This window comes from Trichomonas vaginalis, chromosome IV (genome assembly GCF_026262505.1).
Source record: "Trichomonas vaginalis G3 chromosome IV, whole genome shotgun sequence".
Lineage (NCBI taxonomy): Eukaryota > Parabasalia > Trichomonadida > Trichomonadidae > Trichomonas > Trichomonas vaginalis.
Genome location: NC_067206.1, coordinates 35,811,411 through 35,835,856, shown reverse-complemented (window position 1 = coordinate 35,835,856; position 24,446 = coordinate 35,811,411). Strand labels below are relative to the sequence as shown.

Genomic DNA, 24,446 nt, shown 5'->3' with positions numbered 1-24,446 from the left:
AAATTCTCAAGGGTCTCCTTCACTTCTCGGGTCAGCCGTTCTACATAACCTGTGAAGGCGACATCCAACCAGTTCAGTAAACCTTAACGTTTAGAGTAAAAACATTTTTTTCATTTTTTGAATGAAGCAAGTTAAATTCGTCCCACACCAATCTCAATGGACCGATGAAGAGTTTCAAGCCATGGTTGAAGGCGTTGAGAACGACATAGACGGCGAACTTGAAGGAGCTCAAACCACAATTGCAACCAAAATTGCACAAGTCAAGGAACAGATAGCTCCACTTAAAGCTACCAAAGCTACTCTTGACCTCATGGATAGTTACCGTTTAGAAGTAAAGAGTGGAATAAGACAATTAAAATTGAAACTTCTAAACTACGAAGCTATACTCCAAAAGTTAGCAGAAATGAGAAGACTTTACCAGAGCTACTTACATGTAAGGGACTTACCTTCAAGCAGTCCGACCAAAGATGAATTTTCTGACATTGTCCCAATTTTGTCCGAAAGTCAGCTCAGATGTTTTGAACTGCTCCCAACATATCCAGAATATGAACGTTTGCCTGAACTCTTCCGCAATCTCAAAAAACGTTTTTTGGTTCTCATGTTCGAAACTTTTATCGGAAGAGACAACAAACGTTCAGAAGAAGAACAAGATATTATTTTAAACTTGTTGTATGACTTAACCGTCATAACAAGCTTTTTGAAGTAAAACCGTCATTCTCAAACCACTTCATTTTTTCGATGTCCGAACAAGCACCGAAGCCGAACACAATGGCAGATGTCCTTTCAATGTTGCCAGACAAGCGCCCAGTTCAAATTCAAATTTTGAATTTGAAAGCTCATCTGACAAACACCATTAAGACTCTCCAAAGTAGTCTTATGGAAGAGATGAAGGGACTTAAAGGTGAGTTCCTCATGAACCAAGCTTCCAATGAGAAAGTCCTGAACGATTTGACGGAAACCTTGCGCATTTACGCGAGAGAGAACCGAGACCTTGCCAGACTCATCTACCGTTTCTTCGAAGAGATAGATGCCATCTGGAAGGTACTCGGAAAGGACAGAACCTCCAACACCGTACTTCGTGAACACAGAATTGCCGAAGGAATTGTCGAGGAAGAAGAGAAACACGAAGAAGAGGAAGAGGAAGAAGAGGAAGAAGAGAAACACGAAGAAGAGGAAGTTTGGGCAACCCTTGTTGCCGATGACACTTACGAAATTTCCCAACCCTACCCATACCAAATCCGCAACAAGGAGACAGGCAAGGTTCTTACCCCAGTTCTCAACAACTTGGGACACTTGAACCTTACCCTTCGGAATTACGGTTCAATCTCCATGGGCAAGCTTGTCGCAATTCAATGGGTTCCAAATCCAAACAAGAGGACGAAGGTCAGACACATTGACGGTGACAAGCTCAACAACCGTAAGGAGAACCTCGAGTGGTTCTAAGAGTAAAAAAATTTTATTTTAGGGGGAAACCCCGAGTAAATTTAAGTTTTTAGTTGCGTAAGCGGCTTAAATTAAGGATAATTTGGACAAGTAGTTCCTGACCTCTGAATTGGACTCTTTCGTCATCCCAGTTGCGTAGGAGGTCGTCCCAGAGGAGTTGGTAGAATTGCCATTCCAAGGACGATTTGTCCTCCCAGGCATTGAGGATGTACTGCTCGTAGAGTCTCATGACCTCTGCCTTGCACCAGACACCCTCTCCCTTGGAACGTAAGGCTTCTTCGAAGTGCTCGAATGCGATTGGCTGCGGGACCATCTGAAATGACACTTTTTGTCCGTTTGGTCAATGTTTGTGTCTCGTGCCATAGTCGACGAAAATACAGACAAACAGGTTATATATGAGTTTGAGACCAAGAATGGTGTAACTCGACCTGTCCGATTCAAATTCGAATAAAAATTTTTTACTTCATGCAATGTTTAACTATTTCACCATCTTCTTTAACACCCCAGTACTTCCTTTTCGATATTACATGAACTTCGGTGAAAATTTTGTCCAATTTGAATTGACCCATCTTTTCACCGACTAAACCCATTTCAATGAGTTTGTTGTATCCTTCTTCGTTCGTCATGAGTGCGTCAATGTTCTCATAGTAAACCTTCACTTTGGATTTGACTTCGGAGAAGAATTTGTTGTAGTTGTCAAGGACTGCCTTTGCGAACTGAGGGTAAGACCAATGTTCGACAATAGGTTTTACTGTGGTTACTAAGCCACCTTGACCTTGAGTAAATTCGTACTTCAAAACAAAAGGAGAAAACCTTTCAACAAAGTTGTCGACCTTCTCATAATGTTTACTCTTCATCTTTTGAGGTTTCTTAATGGAATATCCCCATGTCGAATTCATAAGCAATTTGAGTGTCATTGCAAGTTTGGGGTTTGAAGCTTTCCTAATATCATACAGTTGTTGTATGACTTTTCCAACTGTATAGTTCCTTCCTGGGAACTCACCGTCTTCGTTTGGAATTCCAGTCGGGATATATTGGACGAACCTCATGTACGCAGCGTTAAGGTCGACATAGTATATCTTTTCATCTGAGTCGAACTTGTCGCAACCAATGGGTCCAGTTCGTGGAAATTCAAGTGAGTCTCTTATCTTCTGAGAAACTTCGCCTGCTATCTCATAAACATCGTCGAAGCAACCTGTTTCATATAAAACCTTCTGACCTAACTCAGATGCTCTCCAATACAATTTGACGTCAATTGGATGTCTCAATGGAAGTTTGTTTATAGCATCTTGAAGTTCTTGCAACCTCATTGGAAGTTCTTCTGGTTCAGGTTGGTATCCGAACAATCCAACTCCTTTTGGAACTGTGTACTTCTTTTGTGCTAGAACTTTGTCTGGAACAACTTTTGGTCTTGCTAACAATGAAAAGTTTGTTTCGTCTTTTGGTACAAAAGTTTCTGTCAGCTTGTCATCTGGAATTGGTTCCAACAAACCTTTCTCGAAAAGAATGTTTACAGCTCTGACAATGTTGCACTTGCCTTTTCCGAACAATGGGTTTGTAAGACTTTCGTTCAACATGAAGTGGTTGTGGACAATTGCAATCTTCAACCATGGTAAGTCTTTGTCAACAACATAGTCGTCATGTGAAGAACCTTTAGCTGTAGGTATGTTGACTCGGATATTGACATTTGCCAACGGTGCAATTTTTGCCAATTGACCTCTGAGAATGTACCTTGTCTTCACACATGACTCAAGATACTTCATTTTCTCATCTGTAACAAGACCAGAGTTCCTGAGACATGTAAGAATACAAGGTTCATTGACAATTGTTTCAATTGAATTGTAAATTCCATACCTTGTCAAGTCAATGTCAGACTTATTTATGAAGGGGAAGTATCCAGCATGTTGTCTGACTGCTTGAGGGTTAGGTTGGTACCATTCGAACTTCACGCTTACAATTCCTTCAATTGCATTCAAAATGTCTGAGTCGGAGTCAACCATTTGTTCTCTCTTTGTAGTCTTGAAAGCGTCAAGAAGCATTGCAGCTGTTGTGACATTGCCATGCGCATAGTATATATGACCGTCCAAATCTGTTATGGTCAATCTGAGATTGTATCCTTTCTTATTTCCATCTTGAATTGCAGCAAGTACTCCCATGAAGCCTTCTTTGTTCTTTCCTTCGTCAAAGTTTACTGTAAAGGTTCGACCAGATGTAATTTGACTTCTAACTTCACGGTACTTTTCATATGCATATCTTGTTCTTTCCATGGGAGCATGTGCGTCTTCACCTTTTCCTTTTTTCCGTCTCAAAGGATGCAATTGTTCGTCATGTTTCCAGTAGAATCTGGCAAAGCCGTCGTGTCCTTCAACTTGAGGTTCACTAACATCGAAAGGCATGTCCATAAGACGTTCTTCTTCTAACCTCTCTATCTGTTTGGATAATTTGCGCGTGCTGTTTCCAAGTCCATTTCATAGCGAAGACCAGACAGTTTGTCATGACTTTTATGGGTCTTCCCTTCCTATATTTAAACTTCTTTGAAACTCTCCAACCATATCTTTCTAACTCTGCTTTTATTCTAGCAGACTTTCTATCCATTCTATACGGGGGCATTTTTATAAAAATAAAAAATATTTTTTTCTTTACTTTACATAACCACCTGCTGCCATAAGTCTTTGACGCCAACCCATACCAGCTAATGAAGGTTGACTTGGTTTAGTTTGGAAACTAAACTTTGGTTTTGGTTTATCTTCAGTTTTTGGTTTCTCTTCTTCTATCGGTTTTTTCGTCACTTTTCGGTTCCTCTGACTTTACCTCACCTGCAGGAACAGTTGTGTCGTCAACATCTTCATAAATATCATATGCCATTTGTTTTTGTTTTCCTTTCAACTTTTTGTGTTTGTTGTAAAGTTTAGAATATTTCGACTCTAAGTCAATGAGATGTTCTATAATGAACTGTTGGTCAGTGAAGTAAACTTTTCCATCTGTTGTCTCGAAAGCTCCTTCAGACTTCAATATTTTATTTTGTGAGAGTCTGTTTCTTTTTTGAGATACTAGCCGTTCCATTTCTATGAAAAGTGACTTTGTAGTTAGGGTTTGTATTTCCAGACCTGGCACTTTCTATTATTGAATTTTTCTCTTCATCTGTAAGTTCTTTGACAGGTTTTGACAATGGTTCTGAACTTTTTGTTTGTGGTGTCAAATCTACCGTTTCAACTTCTTCGGTCATTTCATCTCAGTAAAAATTTTAGTTTGGTTTGTTTTTCAACTGGTTGTTTAGGTTTTTTAAGTCGGTCTAAAACTTCCTGAGGTATAGGAAGAACTTGACAAACACGTGGTTGTGTAACTGCTGGAAGCCGACAAATCCATCTTGAACCCATTTGTCTCAATGCTGTATTGTTCATTTCATCTCAGTAAAAAAATTTACATTCCCCAAGTTTGAGGCGGTTGAGGTTGGTTATTGTTTACCCACTGTTGTGCATGGTTATATCCTCTGTTAAAGAATCTTTCACCTTGGTCCATATAGTGTCCTGCTTGGTTATAGTAGTCATTTGCTTTGTTATAGTAGTTTCCTGCTTCTCTTCCTACATTGTCCATCCATCCTTGAACTTTTCCTCTTGTTTCAGGATTTGGAATAAGATTTGCTGCATCTCGTGCTACCTCCCAACCTTTCTGTACAGTTTGTATAATAGGTTGTGCTTTCTCTTTAAGTATACCTAATGTACTCAAAATCTTCCTTCCAATTCCAAATGCACCTCTGGCTAGTGTTCCCACTGCGGGCAAAAATCTGGATGCAACTCCTGCTAATGCGCCAAATAAACCCATTTCTTACAGGGTAAAAATGACGAATTCAAACAAGGACCCGTATGTTTCTAAGGCAACAAAGAAAGCACTCATGGTAAAAATCTTTAGTTCAACACCAAATGCTTGGTTTATGGATATCTTGGAAAACATTCCGAGAGTTAGAACAGATGGACCACCATACTGGCTAATATTTGTCGGTCAAAACACAAGATACTGTGAAGCCATACCATTACAGTCCAAAAATATTTTAGATGTGAAAACTGCTTTGACAATATTCGTTGACAAATACCATCCAACAAAACTGACATCTGACTGTGAACGTTCTTTCAAATCAGACGATATTAAAAACTATCTGCGTTCAAAAAATGTAAACCAATATTTCATTGTCGACCAAAACCATTCTGCTCTTGGTGTCATTGACGGTTGTATAAAAATCTTAAGAGACTTAAATCAACCACAAGGTGGTGAGTAGAAAATGTCATATGACGACAAATATAGACACTTCTCCATGGCAAAGATGAGACAAGTTTTAAATATTTACAATACCGTAAACAAAAAGGTTTGGGAAACCACTCCCCGAAGAAATGAAAAACAACCCCGACTTAGAGAAAGACTATATATTTAATAGTTTAGTCAAAAGAGACAAACAAGAAAGAATGCCAGGCTTCAAACTTAAGAAAGGTGACAAAGTAAAAATAGAAATACCTAAACGCGACCCATATGAAAATACTATTGACTATGACAACAATGGGAACTCGACAGGTACTCATTCGTGTTCGTAAAAATAGAAGAAAGTATACAAGAGAATATTATGAAGTTTTAGGCAAACATGGCAAAATGTACAGACTGCAAGCAGAAGATAAAACTACTATTGTCAGACCTCGTTTCAAACTTGTCAAAGTTCAAGGTGGTATACTTTCAAAGACAGTTCCTAACAAATATAAGACAACTCCTGACGAATATGCTAAAGAAGTTGAAAATGACGACTAAGCATTCTATACCATGCGTAAACTGTCATGTAAGGTGGCATGTAGTCTTTACTCTGTCCCGTTGTTTGCGTATACCCTGAAACGCGATGTGTATGGCTTCCTCCTACCTCAGTGTTACTCCAGTAACAATTTATAGCAAACTTAACGTCCTCTTTAACATCATATCCTTTACCTTTTGTCATTCCTGACCAATCCCAAAATCTATGACTATGCAAACCTGCTTCAGATGTACTTAAATTTATGTAGTGACTGTGCGCAGGTAAATTTGCACCTGAAATCGTTTTACTTCCACCTGTTTCCTTTGAAGAGTTTGCACAATACAAAAACCTGTCGACTATTTGAGTCCAAGTTCCAAAACCAAGTACTACTTCTGGTTGGTAGAGTTCATTGACGTGTAAATAGAACCTATAGGATATACTGTTTGAAGTATTTCTGTCTTTAACGTTTGAAGCTCTGTTTTGTCAGCTTTTTTATCTAACTCATCGTTAACATATGTTTTGTCAGCTTTCTTATCTAACTCATCGTTAACATATGTTTTGTCAGCTTTGTTGTCATATAAATCTTGAGCAGTGAATTTAACTTTGTTTTCATCCTCCATGACATAGACATTTCTACATCTAATGTATCTCATCGTTGTTATGTCTTCTTCCGATGTTAAACCTTGTGGAAAGTTAGGAGGTTTCCAATCTAATACATCCCCACCAGCTCCTTCAACCGTTCCTTCAATATTTTCTATACCAACAGTTGCGAAGAAATCGTGTTATGTCCAACGTCACTTTTCCTGTTTAAGGTTTCTTGTAAGTTTGTAATATTTGCAATGGTATGTGTATGGTTCTTATCCGCTTTAAGGTCTAAACATCCTGAAACCCACCCTGTATTGGCTTTACCTTCTAAAATCTTCGATGTCCGTTCATTATACCATTCAACCCTTTCTTTAATTTCATTGTCTTTTTCATCCACATATTCCTTATCTGCCTTCTTCACTAACGCACTAGCCATACAACCCCTATCTACCTTCTCCTCTAACTCACTGTTGACATATGTTTTGTCAGCTTTCTTTTCAAGGCTAACGTTTAAGTCTGTTATTTCAGATATAGAATGTGTATGTCCAACGTCACTTTTCCTGTTTAAGGTTTCTTGTAAGTTTGTAATATTTGCAATGGTATGTATATGAGTCTTTTTAGAATATTCGTTTTCAGCTCTTGTCACTTCACTTGACATTTTATTGTCAACATATGTTTTGTCCGCTAGTTCAGGATGAGTATGTTCTTTCGTTGCATATGTTGCATCTGCTCTGTCATGTTCTTCTTGAACTTTTTCAATGACATACTCTTTGTCAGCTTTGTTGTCAACATCTGCTTTCAAAAGAAGTTCATCTATAGGTTTCTCGTTTAAAGTTCCTTTTGTTGGATTTATACAAACAGTATGGTTCTTATTGTCTTGAAATAGAAACTCGTCTGTCATTGGGTTTATCGTCAGTTTTAAGTTTCCTTCTTTCAATGACTCAGATATCTTAGAATAGTTTGAAAAGTTTGTTGTGTTCTTATTTAGAGCTTGCAAAATGAGTTGTCGGTTGTGTTTTATTTCTCTCATAGACGCTGTTTCATTTGACATTTTTATTCTAGATAAAATATGCTTCCAATAGAAAAAGAAAATTCAAGAGTTGCTACAACTAAACCATTAGATGAACTTTTTACTAATGTCGGTCAAAAGTTTGAGACAGAGACCGTAAAGCATGAAGGCTATCGTTTTGACTACCCATTAAGATGGCTAAGAGACCCATCTGTCACAAAAGCTATTGGCTTTCGTAGAATAAAATTTGTGTCTGTAGAAGATAAAAGTTTTCCATTTATTGTAAGGTTTCATATAGATTATATATCTGAAGGGAAACGAAAAATGTGGGAAGAAATTGAGCTAATACAAGTTGACCTTTTTCATCTTCTCTACAGACTGCGTTAAAAAATATAGAAGATAAAATAAACTCATGTTATGCAAAATATGCTGATGAATATGCAAATACCAATAGCACACTTTATGTGAGAATTGTATATGACAAACAAAATTCACAAGTGTCATTTCAAATCTACGAAGACAATCCAAATAAAGACGAACAAATATATACAGAATTCACTGCAATGTCATGGTATTATTTGCAAAGAATGTTAAATCAGAAAGTCGAACTTCCTTTAGCAAATATTTACAGTCGATATGCAAGAGATGAACCATATTTATTTAAAGATGTTTTCGACTCAGATGCTATTATAGTTCATGCTTCATTTTCTGGTGCACAAAACTCTTTTTTATGCTTGGCAAATGACTTTTACGAAAACCTACAAAGTTATACGAACCACCAGTGGAAGTATTTCAGACTTTCAAGTATGGTTTACAACAGATGGAAGAAAGAGAATAATTCCATTATACCATGCGTTTTACTTAGAACTTAGTTTCATATACAACTACTATCGAACGGTAAAAATATAATTTTTTAATACGGTTGAGGTGTTGGATTTGGTTGCCAACTAGACTGTGGTGCAGGTTCAGGCTGTTGTATAACAGGAGCTTGTTCTTCTGGTTCAGGGTCTTTAGGTATAATACCAACAAACTGACCTACCCTTTTACCAATATTTTTGACTCCGTGTTCCAAATTCCTCTTCCTACGGTTTTTATTCCATTCCATATACCTCTTCCAACATTTCGAAAGAAGTTTCCTATCTTACTGAAGAAACCCATTTTACTATATGTAAAAATCTAATGTCCGCCTAGTCTCTTACGTTTCCTGTTGAGTTCCATAGCATTCTTTAACTGGAGCTCATACATTCTGTTTCTCTCCTCTGGTAGAAAACATATTCTGGTCAACTCCTGTGTTCGCGTCATCTGCATAAAGTTGTTTATATCCCACTTCAGGGTTTTGTATAAAACTCTTTCCATCTCATATTTGCATACCATGGTGGCAAACCTAACGCAGCGTCATTTGACATGGCAGTTTGCATTTGTACATCTGTTGGCACTTGACCATAGTTTGCCATTGCAGTTTGTATTCTAACTTCATTTGGAATATTCTCTGGTTTTTTGTCCAGGTTGCTGTGCATTCATCGCTAAGTTCTGTGCGTCCATTTAATATTAGATAAAAATATCTCTTACGAGTACATATGCTGAACATTTGCTGGTATTGGTTCATCTTCATATTCTCTATATCTTTCTGCCACGTCAAATAAGTAAATGACACAATGGAAAAAACCTAAAACAAGTAGTCCTATTTCAAACCACATTTACTTACCAATAAAATTTCTTTGTTATGACACTTTCTCCAGTTTATAGGACCTCTCTCATATTCTATCTTGTCATATCTAAACTCATAGTCATGTATGTCCTCTAACCATCTCATGACACTTTCCAAACCACTTTTATCGGATGTAAAGTAAAAGCATGGATGGTTATGTAAAACGTCTAAAGTTTCTAAAGAGTCTCTCAAAGTCCAGTCTACTTGGTATTGAAAATCCCATGTGTTATAGAACGGCGGGTCTACTATAAAGAAAACATTTTCCTTGTTTTTATATTTTTCATACAACTCTGTCCAACGACATCTCACAAACTCTATACCCTCAGTATATTTTTCTATGTTCTCTTTGAAAACCTTTGTATAGTTAAGATATAAAACTTTTGACATAAGTGTTTCAATGTCATGAACTCTTATAGAACCACTATATAATAGTCTAGAAGATATACTATCCAGTCAATATACTCTGCTTTTTTCAAAACCTCTCTGACAGTATTTTCTTATCTAATGGTATACGTTCCATCTTACCTATAGGTATCTTTTCTTTTAACTCTTTCAATATTTTGTTTGTGTCTGGTATATGTTTGAGACGGTTCATATAGTTGTCGAAGTCATTGCATATAATCTTTGAGTCAGGAAATACAGTATGGCACAAATGAGATATATAGAAACTTCCACCGAACAAATCTACAAATGTTAGACCATTCGGTAGTTTCTTAAGTTCTCTCAATAGAATATCTTTACATCTACTCTTATTTCCAAAGAAGGTAACGGTGGTTTTGTAAAATTCATTTTATATATATAATAAAATGTTTTTTCCTGAAAAGTGACAGAAAAGTGACAAAACATGTACGAAGAAGTCTTGAAAATTCAAGAGGGTAGAAAAGAGGTTAGAAAAGAGGTTATATCTAACCTTCTACCCTAAACATTATTTTTGTCTGATTTTACGAAGAAGTCTTGACAAAACATGAAAACATATATAATTTGTGAAAAGCTCCTGGAAGACCCGTATATAAGAACTTCATTTATACTAAACATCTTCGGGCTAGAGGCACGAAGTGCCTGGAAGCCCACTACCTTTTTTTTTTTTTTTTTTTTTTTTTTATTCTTATATCAAAAGGATTAAAATTCATTAAGAGAAAAACAATTCTTCTTCTTCAATCTATTGGCGCATTTATTTCTACACGCCAATAAGGAAGGGAAAATTATAAGACACCATGGTGTCTTCAAAACGCTAATTTTTGATATTTTTAACAACCCTAAGATTTAGGAACAATGTTAAGTATCAAAAAGAAAGGAGGTCTGATATAGACAACATATATCGTTGAAGGTTGAAAAAATCTCTCTAATATTTGAGCCCAAAATTTCAAATTTTAATTTTTGAAAAAAGAGGCCACCCGCATGTACGTTTATTTGAGAGGAGGAGGATTATATTTTGAAAGGGTGAAACATTATGAAATGTTAATTATATAATAATATGTATTATTAAAAAAAAAAAAAAAAAAAAAAAAAAAGGTAGTGGGGCTTCCAGGGGCTGCGCCCCTTCTAGCCTGAAGATGTTTAGTATAAATGAAGTTTTTATTCGGAAAATTGTTAGTCTTCGGTGTGAATTCGGAGGACTCTTCTTCTTCCTCCATTGCTTTGGGTCGAAAACATTATATAATGTGTCGCTTTTCACAAATTATATATGTTTTCATGTTTTGTCACTTTTCTGTCAATTTTCGGGTAAAAACATTTTTATTATTAATATATAAATGAATTTTACAAAAACCACCGTTACCGTTCTTTGGAATATAGAGTAGATGTAAAGATATTATATTGAGAGAACTTAAGAAACTACCGAATGGTCTAACATTTGTAGATTTGTTCGGTGGAGTTTCTATATATCCATTTATGTCATACAATATTCCCAGACTCAAAGATTATATGCAATGACTTCGACAACTATATGGACCGTCTCAAACATATTCCAGACACAAACAATATATTGAAAGAGTTAAAAGAAAAGATACCTATAGGTAAGATGGACGTATACCATTAGATAAGAAAAATATTGTGAGAGAGGTTTTGAAAAAAGCAGAATATATAGACTGGGATAGTATATCTGCTAGACTATTATATAGTGGTGCTATAAGAGTTCATGACATTGAAACACTTATGTCAAAAGTTTTATATCTTAACTATACAAATGTTTTTCAAAGAGGACATAGAAAAATATATTGAGGGTATAGAGTTTGTGAGATGTCATTGGACAGATTTGTATGAAAAATATAAAGACAAGGAAAATGTTTTCTTTATAGTGGACCCGCCGTTCTATAACACATGGGATTTTCAATACCAAGTAGACTGGACTTTGAGAGACTCTTTAGAAACTTTAGACGTTTTACATAAACTGTCCATGCTTTTACTTTACATCCGATAAAAGTGGTTTGGAAACCGTTATGAGATGGTTAGAGGACATACATGACTATGAGTTTATATATGACAAGATAGAATATGAGAGAGGTCCTATAAACTGGAGAAAGTGTCACAATAAAGAAATTTTATTAGTAAGTAAATGTGGTTTGAAATAGGACTACTTGTTTTAGGTTTTTTCCATTGTGTCATTTACTTATTTGACGTGGCAGAAAGATATAGAGAATATGAAGATGAACCAATACCAGCAAATGTTCAGCATATGTACTCGTAAGAGATATTTTTATCTAATATTAAATGGACGCACAGAACTTAGCGAATGCACAGCAACCTGGACAACCAAACCCAGAGAATATTCCAAATGAAGTTAGAATACAAACTGCAATGGCAAACTATGGTCAAGTGCAACAGATGTACAAATGCAAACTGCCATGTCAAATGACGCTGCGTTAGGTTTGCCACCATGGTATGCAAATATGAGATGGAAAGAGTTTTATACAAACCCTGAAGTGGGATATAAACAACTTTATGCAGATGACGCGAACACAGGAGTTGACCCAGAATATGTTTTCTACCAGAGGAGAAACAGAATGTATGAGCTCCAGTTAAAGAATGCTATGGAACTCAACAGGAAACGTAAGAGACTAGGCGGACATTAGATTTTTACATATAGTAAATGGGTTTCTTCAGTAGTATTGGAAACTTCTTCAGAAGAGTTGGAAGAGGTATATGGAATGGCGTCAAAACCGTAGGAAAAGGAATTTGGAACGGAGTCAAAAATATTGGTAAAAGAGTAGGTCAGTTCGTTGGTATTATACCTAAAGACCCTGAACCAGAAGAACAAGCTCCTGTTATACAACAGCCTGAACCTGCACCACAGTCTAGTTGGCAACCAAATCCAACACCTCAACCGTATTAAAAAATTATATTTTTACCGTTCGATAGTAGTTGTATATGAAACTAAGTTCTAAGTAAAACGCATGGTATAATGGAATTATTCTTTTTCTTCCATCTGTAGTAAACCATACTTGAAAGTCTGAAATACTTCCACTCGGCGGTTCATATAACTTTGTAGGTTTTTCGTAAAAGTCATTTGCCAAGCATAAGAAAGAGTTTTGGGCGCCAGAAAATGAAGCATGAACAATAATAGCATCTTGGTCGAAAACATTTTCATATGTTCCATTAGGGTTTTCGACTTCATAAAAGTCCGGGTGTACTGGATATTCTGCAGGCTGATTTAACATTCTCATAAATCTATACCATGCCAAGTTGTTATATTTTGTAGAAATATAAACGTTTTCTCCAAGGTCTTCTATTTTATTGATTTTAACAGTTGCATTTTTCCTGTCATAAATAATATCGAGATGGTATTCTCCTTCGTCAATGTTATACTGGTTTGCATATTCGATATAGATGTCGTTTATTTTTTCTTGAAAAGCTTGAAGAGTTGTTTCTAAGTTTACAAGCAAACTAACTTGTAAAAGTTTTCCCTGTTCAAATTTCTCATACGTATGTTTTTCTTTGTTATAGTATCGAACTTCAAAACCGACCGTAAATGGGAAACCATGTATGGCTTCTGAAATGAACTTCATTCTACGAAAGCCAATAGCTTTTGTGACAGATGGGTCTCTTAGCCATCTTAATGGGTAGTCAAAACGATAGCCTTCATGCTTTACGGTCTCTGTCTCAAACTTTTGACCGACATTAGTAAAAAGTTCATCTAATGGTTTAGTTGTAGCAACTCTTGAATTTTCTTTTTCTATTGGAAGCATATTTTATCTATAATAAAAATGTCGAAAGATATTGCTTCCATGAGAGAAATACAACACAACCGACAACTCATTATGCAAGCTCTAAATAAGAACACAACAAACTTTTCAAACTATTCTAAGTAGTCATGTGATTTTATCCCAAGCATATGGGGATTCTAAATTTTTGTCCCTATCGTTATCCCAATTGAATTTTTTTTGGAATTTAAAAATTTTTTTTCTCCATGTAAACTTAAATTTTAATTTTTACCACTAAAATGCAATATTTCAACAAATTAATGAGTAATAATATTTTAATTTATAATAAATATTATAAATCTCCTCAATTTAATGTAATTATTGTATTAATTTTTGTTGAAAATATAAAATCTTCAAGTAAATGATGTGAATTTAATATTTTTAGAATGTTGTTTAATTGTACTATATTATGCATGTAAAATTTTGTTACAATACATTTTATATGGGATCCCCATTGCCCAATTGAGAGAAAATTGAGAGGTGGGATTGGGCTAGCCCAATTCAAAATATCCCAGGTGGAAATAAAAAAATTAACAATTCAACATAAAAAAGCATCTTAAATAATAATGATAAAAAGAAATTTTGTATGAATTTCAATCAAATTTGTTTTTATTCAACTTAAGAAATCACTTCATTAATGAAAGAAGTCGGGTTCACAACATATCCCGATCTTGAAACGAAACAACATGTTTACATGCGATATAAACATGAAGGTAGTCCCAAGTGGTATGTAAAATGCAATGAACTTGTGACACGATCTGATGGCGTAGTTTGCCGGTGTTCAATGCAAGAACAAAGGGAGGATCATTATAAAAACTGGCTTAAGACTCATGTTCACACATGTCAGGCCGGAGAAGCATTATCGCAGCAAACATTACTTGACTACTACAATAAAGGTAAACAGCCAAATGATCCAATGTTGGATTTATCGAATGTATACGATGAAATGACCATTTTTACCGGTAAGTTCAACCTTGCCTTAGACACATTTGCATCCCCAGAATTCACGCATGTTGCAAAGATTTTCATTATGTTCACAATATATCAAATGATGAACAAATACAAACAACTTCAGTCAGCTAATATCAATCCGGAAAAACTTGCTGACAAATTATATAAGCCTATTACACGTGATGAGATCCGAAATAGAATGATTGCTATTGCTAACAGCATACACCTTGCTAAAGTTCTCGAATTCGCCAAAAAAGCATACACTTGTGTCGCCATCGATGAAGGCAAGACACATGATTACCACAATCTTGATTTTGTCTTAACAAATCCGTTGGAGCAAATGAAGCCATACCCAGTAGAGGCGATAGATATGAAGGATGGCCAGACAAGTCAGGATTATAAATCCGCAATAACAGCAGGATTTAACAGAATTGACATTAGGAAAGTCAAGATAGGTAGTGTGGTAGTTGACGGAGGACCAGCACAGTTAAAATGCTTCAAAGATACTTGGAATGATTCATTCTATCATGACAGAGATCCAAAATACTACAAGATATTGCTTATTCCCTGTTTGTGTCACAGAATCCACAACAGCTATCAATATATTGCTGGCAAGAACAACCAGTTACAAAGTTTAGTAAAGGATGTGCACAGAATTGCAGAACTTTGTCGCATTCATGCTGACGATATAGGTGCACAATGTCCACAGCATGTATCCACCAGATGGATATATGACTATAATATATGTGTCTTTATTCTTAAGTACGAAAACAAAATCAAGCAATATATAAATGTAGATCACGATAAAATCGTACAATTGAAAGATTGTTTAGCTGTTCTTAAAAAGCTAATCTTAGTATTCGAATCGGATAAGGCATTGTTGGCAAATTGTTACATTTGGCTTCGTAAAGCCATATCAGCTCTCAATCTTTTGACATCCAATTTGCATAATGCATTCGGATCCATCTTGGCATCTTCATTGGATAGCTATACCTTGGACTCTGACTTTGGTGGGCTATGGTGTTTGGCATTCTCTCTCACGCCGAGAGGAAGGTTCTACTTCCATAGAAAGTTTGTTAAAAACGAAGAAGTAGAAGATTTGGCCGATCCCTTGAGTTCCTTTCAAAGTGAGCATATTCCTGATAAAGATCCGGCAGAAGATTTACAGGACATTTACATGGATTCTATTTTTGAGGAAGGTAACACAAACGCTGTAATTGATGTAACAGATGAAGGCACATTTCGTAGAATTGTCGAATCTGATGATCAACTTAGGCTTACATTGCAAGATGTACGCGAGGATAATCATCAGACTGCCGAAAATGATCTAACAGCAGCTAAAGATTACCTCAAGCGCATTTTGGTTCAATTCCGATTGAACGAAAGACAAAAAACGCTTGTACTCTCGTTATATAATACGTTCATCAATAAGGAATCAGACATCTTTGAGAACGATCTGATGGACGAGGCACAAAATTATGCTTGGGAAGAGATCTCGCATAGAATTGGAGAAAAATCCATCCTTGCGGAAATAGCATTACGCTTGTTATGTTCATCTCCTTCGGAGGCAACATGTGAACGTAATATCAAAGCACAAAGGTTAGTTTTGAACGTTAGGCGGTTAAGATCCAAGAAAAACTTGTTAAATAGCCGTCATATCTTAATGGCAACTAAATGAAATAAACATTTTGTTATTATTTATTTTTCAATATTAAATAGCCATTTTCTTCACAAATATTTCAATGTGTTTTTACAACAATTTAACATTCAATAATTTATAATGAATCGTTCTCTTTCATTAAACATTAATAAAATCTGAATGTGTTGCATGCTAAGTTCGGTCAAAATGTAAACCTCTCAATTTTATCGTCGGGGGAAGTAACTCAATTCCTTCAAAATTATTCTTTAAATATTGAATTTAAAGTTATTTAATTTGGATTATAAATAAATAGGCTAATACAATATTTAAAAATGAGAAAAAATAACTTTTCAAAGAACTTTTCATAATCTCAAAGAAAATTTTTTATTCAATAATTATATAAATTAATTAACATTCATAATGAAATTGGATTTTTTTATAAAAAATTGGTCCTACTTAACTTTTTGAGAGAATTTGGCTTTCTCGTAAACGAAAAAGGGGATTTGACTCCGGCAAATCCCCGCTCACAAAAAGTGGACTTTACATGTCAAATTTTATATGCATGTAATGTCCACTTTTATGAGTTTTAGGAAGGAATTGGAAGCCATGAGTTACTGACATTGCATCAGTATCTCATAGCCTCCAATTCCTTCAAAAAATGGGAGAAACTTTGTCCGAATAGTTTAACATTCGGACAAAGTTTCTCCCATTTTAAGAAGGAATTGGAGGGTAAGAGATATACCATATGAATGTATATCTCTTACCCTCCAATTCCTTCTAGAAAGTGTCCAAACTTTGGGTTAATTGCAAAGTATTAACCCAAAGTTTGGACACTTTCAAGTGGAGATGGAAGGCTTTGGGGTATATATTAATACAATATACCTCAAAGCCTTCCATCTCCACTACAAATGTGAGAAACTTTGTCCGAATAGTTTAACATTCGGACAAAGTTTCTCCCATCTTTCAATGTAATTGCTACCTGTGAGGTACTGACTTGAAGTCAGTGCTTCACAGGTAGCAATATCCAAAAATTTAAAAACATTTTATCAGTTCGTTAGAGAACTAGAGCCTCCTAGGTACTGAACCAGAATCAGTGCCTAGGGGACTCTAGTGATCTATATAAATCTGAGAAACTTGAGGAAATTGTTCGACATTTCCTCAAAGTTTCTCAGCAATTTAGCGAGGAATGTTCGTTATCGTGTAGATATTTATAATATATACATAATAACAAAACATTCCCCGCTAAAAGATGTAAAATCTTATAAGAAATTGCAAAAGAATAACAAATTGCAACAAATTTTATATGAAACTGAACCTTATGAGGTAGTGATTCAAGATCACCGCCTCATAAGATTCAGTTTCAATCTCAAGTATCTCAAAAGTAAGGCTCTATTTTTTGCCATGTAAAGTGTCACTTTTCTGTCCAAATGATAAGTTATTCAGAGAAAGTTTCCCAGCTATCAAGAGGAATTGTTCCTTATGAGGTATATATTCATACTGTATACCTCATAAGGAACAATTCCCTCCTTAAAACGAGAAAACTTGTTCGAAATTGTTTATCATTTCGAACAAGTTTTCTCGTTTTTAATAAGAAACTAAAGGCTATGAGGCACTGATTATATATTAGTGCCTCACAGCCTTTAGTTTCTAATAGATAGCTGGGAAACTTTCTCCAAATGATAAGTTATTCAGAGAAAGTTTCCCAGCTATCAAGAGGGAATTGTTCCTTATGAGGTATATAGTTATAATGTATACCTCATAAGGAACAATTCCCTCATTAAAATCGTAGATATTTTTTACTTATTACTCATGCTTTCAAAATCACAATCCTCTGAAAAGTTATTTTTTATTAAGAATTTAGAATTTTGATAAATACCTTTTTTCAACTTGATATAATACTTATATATTTTCAAAAAGACATTTTGAAAAGATATCTCAAAAGTTCTCTGAAAACCTATTTTTGATTAATTTTGAGAAATATCCGTATTAAATTAATCAATAAATTCATTCAACACTACTTTAATTTTTAAATTCAAAAAATTATATGTGCTTCTTAAAATGTCTCACAAAAATTTTATTATAAAATTATATACAATATTAAAAATCCCACAACATTTTTTACTTTACATAATCGTACTTCCTCGACGATTAATTTCCCCTCAATTCCTATCGTTGACTGAACTTAGCATGCAACAAAACCTCCGGTCATGAATATTTTTTTTGTTATTATTATTTTGTAATTTAAAATCTAATAATATATAAGAGTAATATTTATTATTTTACATTTTAATTCGTTATGATAATCTTTATATTTACAATTTATAAAGCACCGATCCACAGATAATATAGTTCAGTGGTAAGAGTCATAGTATAAGCCTTAAGTTCCCCAGTTCGACTCCAGGGCCTTTTCGCTTTTTTTCTTTTTAGATTTTTTTTCTGAAGTTTATTTTTAAGGTTCTCGCTGGCGACCCCCCGTTCACCAAAAAAATTTTCGATTTTTGCTGGCGACCCCCCTTCGCTCGATATTTTTTTTGTGAACGGGGGGAGGTCGCCAGCAAAAAAAAAAGATGTCAAAATTTATCCCAAAAATTTAAAAAAAATCGAAGAAAGTGCATCCCAGGGATTATAAAATTTAAGTTTTCACATCTCTATTCTAAGATATCTGAGTCATTGAAAGAAGGAAACTTAAAACTGACATTAAACCCAATGACAGATGAGTTTCTGTTTCAAGACAATAAGAACCATACTGTCTGTATAAATCCAACAAAAGGAACTTTAAACGAGAAACCTATAAATGAACTTCTTTTGAAAGCAGATGTTGACAACAAAGCTGACAAAGAATATGTAGACGATGCAATAGCAAAAGAAGAAGAAAGAGCTAACAATGCTTATGCAACAAAAGAACATACTCATCCTGAACTAGCAGACAAAACATATGTTGACAATAAAATGTCAAGTGAAGTGACAAGAGCTGAAAACGAATATTCTAAAAAGACTCATATACATTCTATATCTGATATTACAAACTTACAAGAAACCTTAAACAGTAAAAGTGCCGTTGGACATACACATACCATTGCAAATATTACAAACTTACAAGAAACCTTAAACACTAAAGCAAATAAGACTCATACACATTCTATATCTGATATTACAAACTTACAAGAAACCTTAAACACTAAAGCAAATAAGACTCATACACATACAAGTTTTACAACTTTTACAGCAGATGATATTACACTAAACACAACCTTGCCAAGTAAAGCTCCAACAATACCACCGGCAACAAGTCTTGTAGATACTTTGATATCTAATGACAATAGTATTATGCATCTAAGACAGGAACTCAATGTGCTTAAACAAATTTTGCCGAATCTTATTTACCCGGTTGGCTCATTATATGTTTCAATGAACTCTACCAGACCAGAAGTAGTACTTGGTTTTGGAACTTGGACTCAAATAGTCGACAGGTTTTTGTATTGTGCAAACTCTTCAAAGGAAACAGGTGGAAGTAAAACGATTTCAGGTGAAAATTTACCTGCACACAGTCATTACGTAAGATTAACTACATCTGAAGGTGGTTGGCATAAGCATAGATATTGGGATTGGAGAGGAATGACAAAAGGTAAAGGATATGATGTTAAAGAGGACGTTAAGTTTGCTATAAATTGTTACTGGGATGACACGCAGGGAGAAGGAATCCATTCACATTTCGTTACAGGATATACACATCCAACGGGACAAAGTAAAGAATACATGCCACCTTACATGACAGTTTACGCATGGTATAGAAATGCTTAGTCGTCATTTTCAACTTCTTTAGCATATTCGTCAGGAGTTGTCTTATATTTGTTAGGAACTGTCTTTGAAAGTATACCACCTTGAACTTTGACAAGTTTGAAACGAGGTCTGACAATAGTAGTTTTATCTTCTGCTTGCAGTGTGTACATTTTGCCATGTTTGCCTAAAACTTCATAATATTCTCTTGTATACTTTCTTCTATTTTTACGAACACGAATGTGAGTACCTGTCGAGTTCCCATTGTTGTCATAGTCAATAGTATTTTCATATGGGTCGCGTTTAGGTATTTCTATTTTACTTTGTCACCTTTCTGAAGTTTGAAGCCCGGCATTCTTTCTTGTTTTCTCTTTTGACTAAATTATTAAATATATAGTCTTTCTCTAAGTCAGGGTTGTTTTTCATTTCTTCGGGGGAGTGGTTTCCCAAACCTTTTTGTTTACGGTTATTGTAAATATTTAAAACTTGTCTCATCTTTGCCATGGAGAAGTGTCTATACTTGTCGTCATATGACATTTCATTTGCTTCACCACCTTGTGGTTGTTTAAGTCTCTTAACATTTTTATACATCCGTCAATGACACCAAGAGCAGAATGGTTTTGGTCGACAATGAAATATTGGTTTACATTTTTTGAACGCAGATAGTTTTTAATATCATCTGATTTGAAAGAACTTTCACAGTCAGATGTCAGTTTTGTTGGATGGTATTTGTCAACGAATATTGTCAAAGCAGTTTTCACATCTAAAATATTTTTGGACCATAATGGTATGGCTTCACAGTATCTTGTGTTTTGACCAACAAATATTAACCAGTATGGTGGTCCATCTTCTCTATACCTCGGAATGTTTTCCAAGATATCCATAAACCAAGCATTTGGTGTTGAACTAAAGATTTTTACCATGAGTGCTTTCTTTGTCGCTTTAGAAACATAGGGGTCCTTGTTTGGATTCGTCATTTTTTACCCTATAAGAAATGGGTTTATTTGGCGCATTAGCAGGAGTTGCATCCAGATTTTTGCCCGCAGTGGGAACAATAGCCAGAGGTGCATTTGGAATTGGAAAGAAGATTTTGAGTACATTAGGTATACTTAAAGAGAAAGCACAACCTATTATACAAACTGTACAGAAAGGTTGGGAGGTAGCACGAGATGCAACAAATCTTATTCCAAATCCTGAAACAAGAGGAAAAGTTCAAGGATGGATGGACAATGTAGGAAGACAAGCAGGAAACTATTATAACAAAGCAAATGACTACTATAACCAAGCAGGACACTATATGGACCAAGGTGAAAGATTCTTTAACAGAGGATATAACCATGCACAACAATGGGTAAACAATAACCAACCTCAACCGCCTCAAACGTGGGGAATGTAAAATTTTTTACTGAGATGAAATGAACAATACAGCATTGAGACAAATGGGTTCAAGATGGATTTGTCGACTTCCAGCAGTTACACCACGTGTTTGTCAAGTTCTTCCTATACCTCAGGAAGTTTTAGACCGACTTAAAAAACCTAAACAACCAGTTGAAAACAAACCAAACTAAAATTTTTTACTGAGATGAAAATGACCGAAGAAGTTGAAACGGTAGATTTGACACCACAAACAAAAAGTTCAGAACCATTGTCAAAACCTGTCAAAGAACTTACAGATGAAGAGAAAAATTCAATAATAGAAAGTGCCAGGTCTGGAAATACAAACCCTAACTATAAAGTCACTTTTCATAGAAATGGAACGGCTAGTATCTCAAAAAAGAAACAGACTCTCACAAATAAAATATTGAAGTCTGAAGGAGCTTTCGAGACAACAGATGGAAAAGTTTACTTCACTGACCAACAGTTCATTATAGAACATCTCATCGACTTAGAGTCGAAATATTCTAAACTTTACAACAAACACAAAAAGTTGAAAGGAAAACAAAAACAAATGGCATATGATATTTATGAAGATGTTGACGACACAACTGTTCCTGCAGGTGGGGCAAAGTCAGAGGAACCGAAAAGTGACGAAAAACCGATAGAAGAAGAAAAACCAAAAACTGAAGATAAACCAAAACCAAAGTTTAGTTTCCAAACTAAACCAAGTCAACCTTCATTAGCTGGTATGGGTTGGCGTCAAAGACTTATGGCAGCAGGCGGTTATGTAAAGTAAAGAAAAAAATATTTTTTTATTTTTATAAAAATGCCCCCATATAGAATGGATAGAAAGTCTGCTAGAATAAAAGCAGAGTTGCAAAGATATGGTTGGAGAGTTTCGAAGAATTTTAAATATAGGAAGGGAAGACCCATAAAAGTCTATGACAAATTGTCTGGTCTTCGCTACGAAATGGATTTGGAAACAGCACGTGCCAATTATCCAAACAGACTAGAGAGGTTAGAAGAAGAACGTCTTATGGACATGCCTTTCGATGTTAGTGAACCTCAAGTTGAAGGACACGACGGCTTTGCCAGATTCTACTGGAAACATGACGAACAATTGCATCCTTTGAGAAGGAAAAAAGGAAAAGGTGAAGACGCACATGCTCCCATGGAAAGAACAAGATATGCATATGAAAAGTATCGTGAAGTTAGAAGTCAAATTACATCTGGTCGAACCTTTACAGTAAACTTTGACGAAGGAAAGAACAAAGAAGGCTTCATGGGAGTACTTGCTGCAATTCAAGACGGAAATAAGAAAGGACACAATCTCAAATTGACAATAACAGATTTGGATGGTCACATTTACTATGCACATGGCAATGAACAAACAGCCGCAAAACTTCTTGACGCTTTCAAGACTACAAAGAGAGAACAATGGTTGACTCAGACTCAGACATTTGAATGCAATTGAAGGAATTGCAAGTGTCAAGTTCGAATGGTACCAACCTAACCCTCAAGCAGTCAGACAACATGCTGGATACTTCCCGTTCATAAATAAGTCTGACATTGACTTGACAAGGTATTGGAATTTACAATTCAATTGAAACAATTGTCAATGAACCTTGTATTCTTACATGTCTCAGGAACTCTGGTCTTGTTACAGATGAGAAGATGAAGTATCTTGAGTCATGTGTTGAAGACAAGGTACATGCTCAGAGGTCAATTGGCAAAAATTGCACCGTTGGCAAATGTCAATATCCGAGTCAACATACCTACAGCTAAAGGTTCTTCACATGACGACTATGTTGTTGAGTTCAATTTACCATGGTTGAAGATTGTAATTGTCCACAACCACTTCATGTTGAACGAAAGTCTTACAAACCCATTGTTCGGAAAAGGCAAGTGCAACATTGTCAGAGCTGTAAACATTCTTTTCGAGAAAGGTTTGTTGGAACCAATTCCAGATGACAAGCTGACAGAAACTTTTGTACCAAAAGACGAAACAAAACTTTTCACTGTTAGCAAGACCAAAAGTTGTTCCAGACAAAGTTCTAGTACAAAAGAAGTACACAATTCCACAAGGAGTTGGATTGTTCGGATACCAACCTGAACCAGAAGAACTTCCAATGAGGTTGCAAGAACTTCAAGATGCTATAAATAAACTTCCATTGAGACATCCAATTGACGTCAAATTGTATTGGAGAGCATCTGAGTTAGGTCAGAAGGTTTTATATGAAACAGGTTGCTTCGACGATGTTTATGAGATAACAGGAGAAGTTTCTCAGAAGATAAGAGACTCACTTGAATTTCCACAAACCGGACCAATTGGTTGCGACAAGTTCGACTCAAACGAAAAGATATACTATGTCGACCTTAACGCTGCGTACATGAGGTTTGTCCAATATATTCCGACTGGAATTCCAAACGAAGATGGTGAGTTCCCGGGAAGGAACTATACAGTTGGAAAAGTCATACAACAACTGTATGATATTAGGAAAGCTTCAAACCCCAAACTTGCAATGACACTCAAATTGCTTATGAATTCGACATGGGGATATTCCATTAAGAAACCTCAAGAGATGAAGAGTAAACATTATGAGAAGGTCGACAACTTTGTTGAAAGGTTTTCTCCTTTTGTTTTGAAGTACGAATTCACTCAAGGTCAAAGTGGCTTAGTAACCACATTAAAACCTATTGTCGAACATTGGTCTTACCATCAGTTCGCAAAGGCAGTCCTTGACAACTACAACAAATTCTTCTCCGAAGTCAAATCCAAAGTTGTGGTTTACTATGAGAACATTGACGCACTCATGACGAACGAAGAAGGCTATAACAAACTCATTGAAATGGGTTTAGTCGGTGAAAAGATGGGTCAATTCAAATTGGACAAAATTTTCACCGAAGTTCATGTCCTCTCCAAGCGTAAGTATTGGGGCATACTTGAAGACGGCACAGAAATAAAACATTGCATGAAATAAAAAATTTTT

At 35.5% G+C, this 24,446-nt stretch overlaps 11 protein-coding genes and 3 pseudogenes across 14 annotated transcripts, besides 3 other annotated features; 8 read left to right on the top strand and 6 right to left on the bottom strand.

The window, feature by feature from the left end:
* Positions 1-10,646: part of a mobile genetic element that runs on past the window's edge.
* TVAGG3_0229150 (uncharacterized protein) lies at positions 122-706 on the top strand (the record flags this gene model as incomplete). The annotated part of the gene is made up of 1 exon (XM_051227275.1): positions 122-706. One exon carries the CDS (start codon positions 122-124, stop codon positions 704-706), a length of 585 nt encoding a protein of 194 aa, XP_051112261.1.
* On the top strand, positions 739-1,443 carry TVAGG3_0229140 (cytochrome B-C1 complex subunit 6, mitochondrial family; the record flags this gene model as incomplete). Its single annotated transcript, XM_051227274.1, has 1 exon — positions 739-1,443. The coding sequence occupies one exon, from the start codon at positions 739-741 to the stop codon at positions 1,441-1,443; it is 705 nt and encodes a 234-aa protein (XP_051112260.1).
* TVAGG3_0229130 (uncharacterized protein) lies at positions 2,770-2,883 on the bottom strand (the record flags this gene model as incomplete). The annotated part of the gene is made up of 1 exon (XM_051227273.1): positions 2,770-2,883. A coding segment is annotated over one exon (114 nt), but the record flags the coding sequence as incomplete, so codon positions are not given.
* TVAGG3_0229120 lies at positions 2,903-3,910 on the bottom strand (annotated as a pseudogene). Its single transcript has one exon. A coding segment is annotated over exon 1 (1,008 nt).
* Positions 4,864-5,265, bottom strand: TVAGG3_0229110 (uncharacterized protein; the record flags this gene model as incomplete). The annotated part of the gene is made up of 1 exon (XM_051227272.1): positions 4,864-5,265. The coding sequence occupies one exon, from the start codon at positions 5,263-5,265 to the stop codon at positions 4,864-4,866; it is 402 nt and encodes a 133-aa protein (XP_051112258.1).
* Positions 5,282-5,684, top strand: TVAGG3_0229100 (K02A2.6-like family; the record flags this gene model as incomplete). Its single annotated transcript, XM_051227271.1, has 1 exon — positions 5,282-5,684. A coding segment is annotated over one exon (403 nt), but the record flags the coding sequence as incomplete, so codon positions are not given.
* TVAGG3_0229090 lies at positions 6,412-7,697 on the bottom strand (annotated as a pseudogene). The gene has a single exon. A coding segment is annotated over exon 1 (1,286 nt).
* TVAGG3_0229080 lies at positions 9,487-10,302 on the bottom strand (annotated as a pseudogene). Its single transcript has one exon. A coding segment is annotated over exon 1 (816 nt).
* Positions 10,647-12,601: 1,955 nt separating the features above from the next.
* On the top strand, positions 12,602-12,844 carry TVAGG3_0229060 (serine threonine-protein phosphatase family; the record flags this gene model as incomplete). Its single annotated transcript, XM_051227270.1, has 1 exon — positions 12,602-12,844. The coding sequence occupies one exon, from the start codon at positions 12,602-12,604 to the stop codon at positions 12,842-12,844; it is 243 nt and encodes an 80-aa protein (XP_051112256.1).
* Positions 12,845-12,848: 4 nt separating this feature from the next.
* Positions 12,849-13,697, bottom strand: TVAGG3_0229050 (uncharacterized protein; the record flags this gene model as incomplete). Its single annotated transcript, XM_001286121.1, has 1 exon — positions 12,849-13,697. The coding sequence occupies one exon, from the start codon at positions 13,695-13,697 to the stop codon at positions 12,849-12,851; it is 849 nt and encodes a 282-aa protein (XP_001286122.1).
* Positions 13,698-14,349: 652 nt separating this feature from the next.
* Positions 14,350-16,341, top strand: TVAGG3_0229040 (ribonuclease H-like family; the record flags this gene model as incomplete). The annotated part of the gene is made up of 1 exon (XM_051227269.1): positions 14,350-16,341. One exon carries the CDS (start codon positions 14,350-14,352, stop codon positions 16,339-16,341), a length of 1,992 nt encoding a protein of 663 aa, XP_051112255.1.
* A 442-nt stretch (positions 16,342-16,783) lies between these two features.
* Positions 16,784-17,726: a mobile genetic element.
* Positions 17,727-19,299: 1,573 nt separating this feature from the next.
* Positions 19,300-24,443: a mobile genetic element.
* Positions 21,662-22,252, top strand: TVAGG3_0229020 (phage tail repeat-like family; the record flags this gene model as incomplete). Its single annotated transcript, XM_051227268.1, has 1 exon — positions 21,662-22,252. One exon carries the CDS (start codon positions 21,662-21,664, stop codon positions 22,250-22,252), a length of 591 nt encoding a protein of 196 aa, XP_051112254.1.
* On the top strand, positions 22,298-22,661 carry TVAGG3_0229010 (uncharacterized protein; the record flags this gene model as incomplete). Its single annotated transcript, XM_051227267.1, has 1 exon — positions 22,298-22,661. A coding segment is annotated over one exon (364 nt), but the record flags the coding sequence as incomplete, so codon positions are not given.
* TVAGG3_0229000 (DNA/RNA polymerases family) lies at positions 23,586-24,437 on the top strand (the record flags this gene model as incomplete). Its single annotated transcript, XM_051227266.1, has 1 exon — positions 23,586-24,437. The coding sequence occupies one exon, from the start codon at positions 23,586-23,588 to the stop codon at positions 24,435-24,437; it is 852 nt and encodes a 283-aa protein (XP_051112252.1).
* Positions 24,444-24,446: the final 3 nt, after the last annotated feature.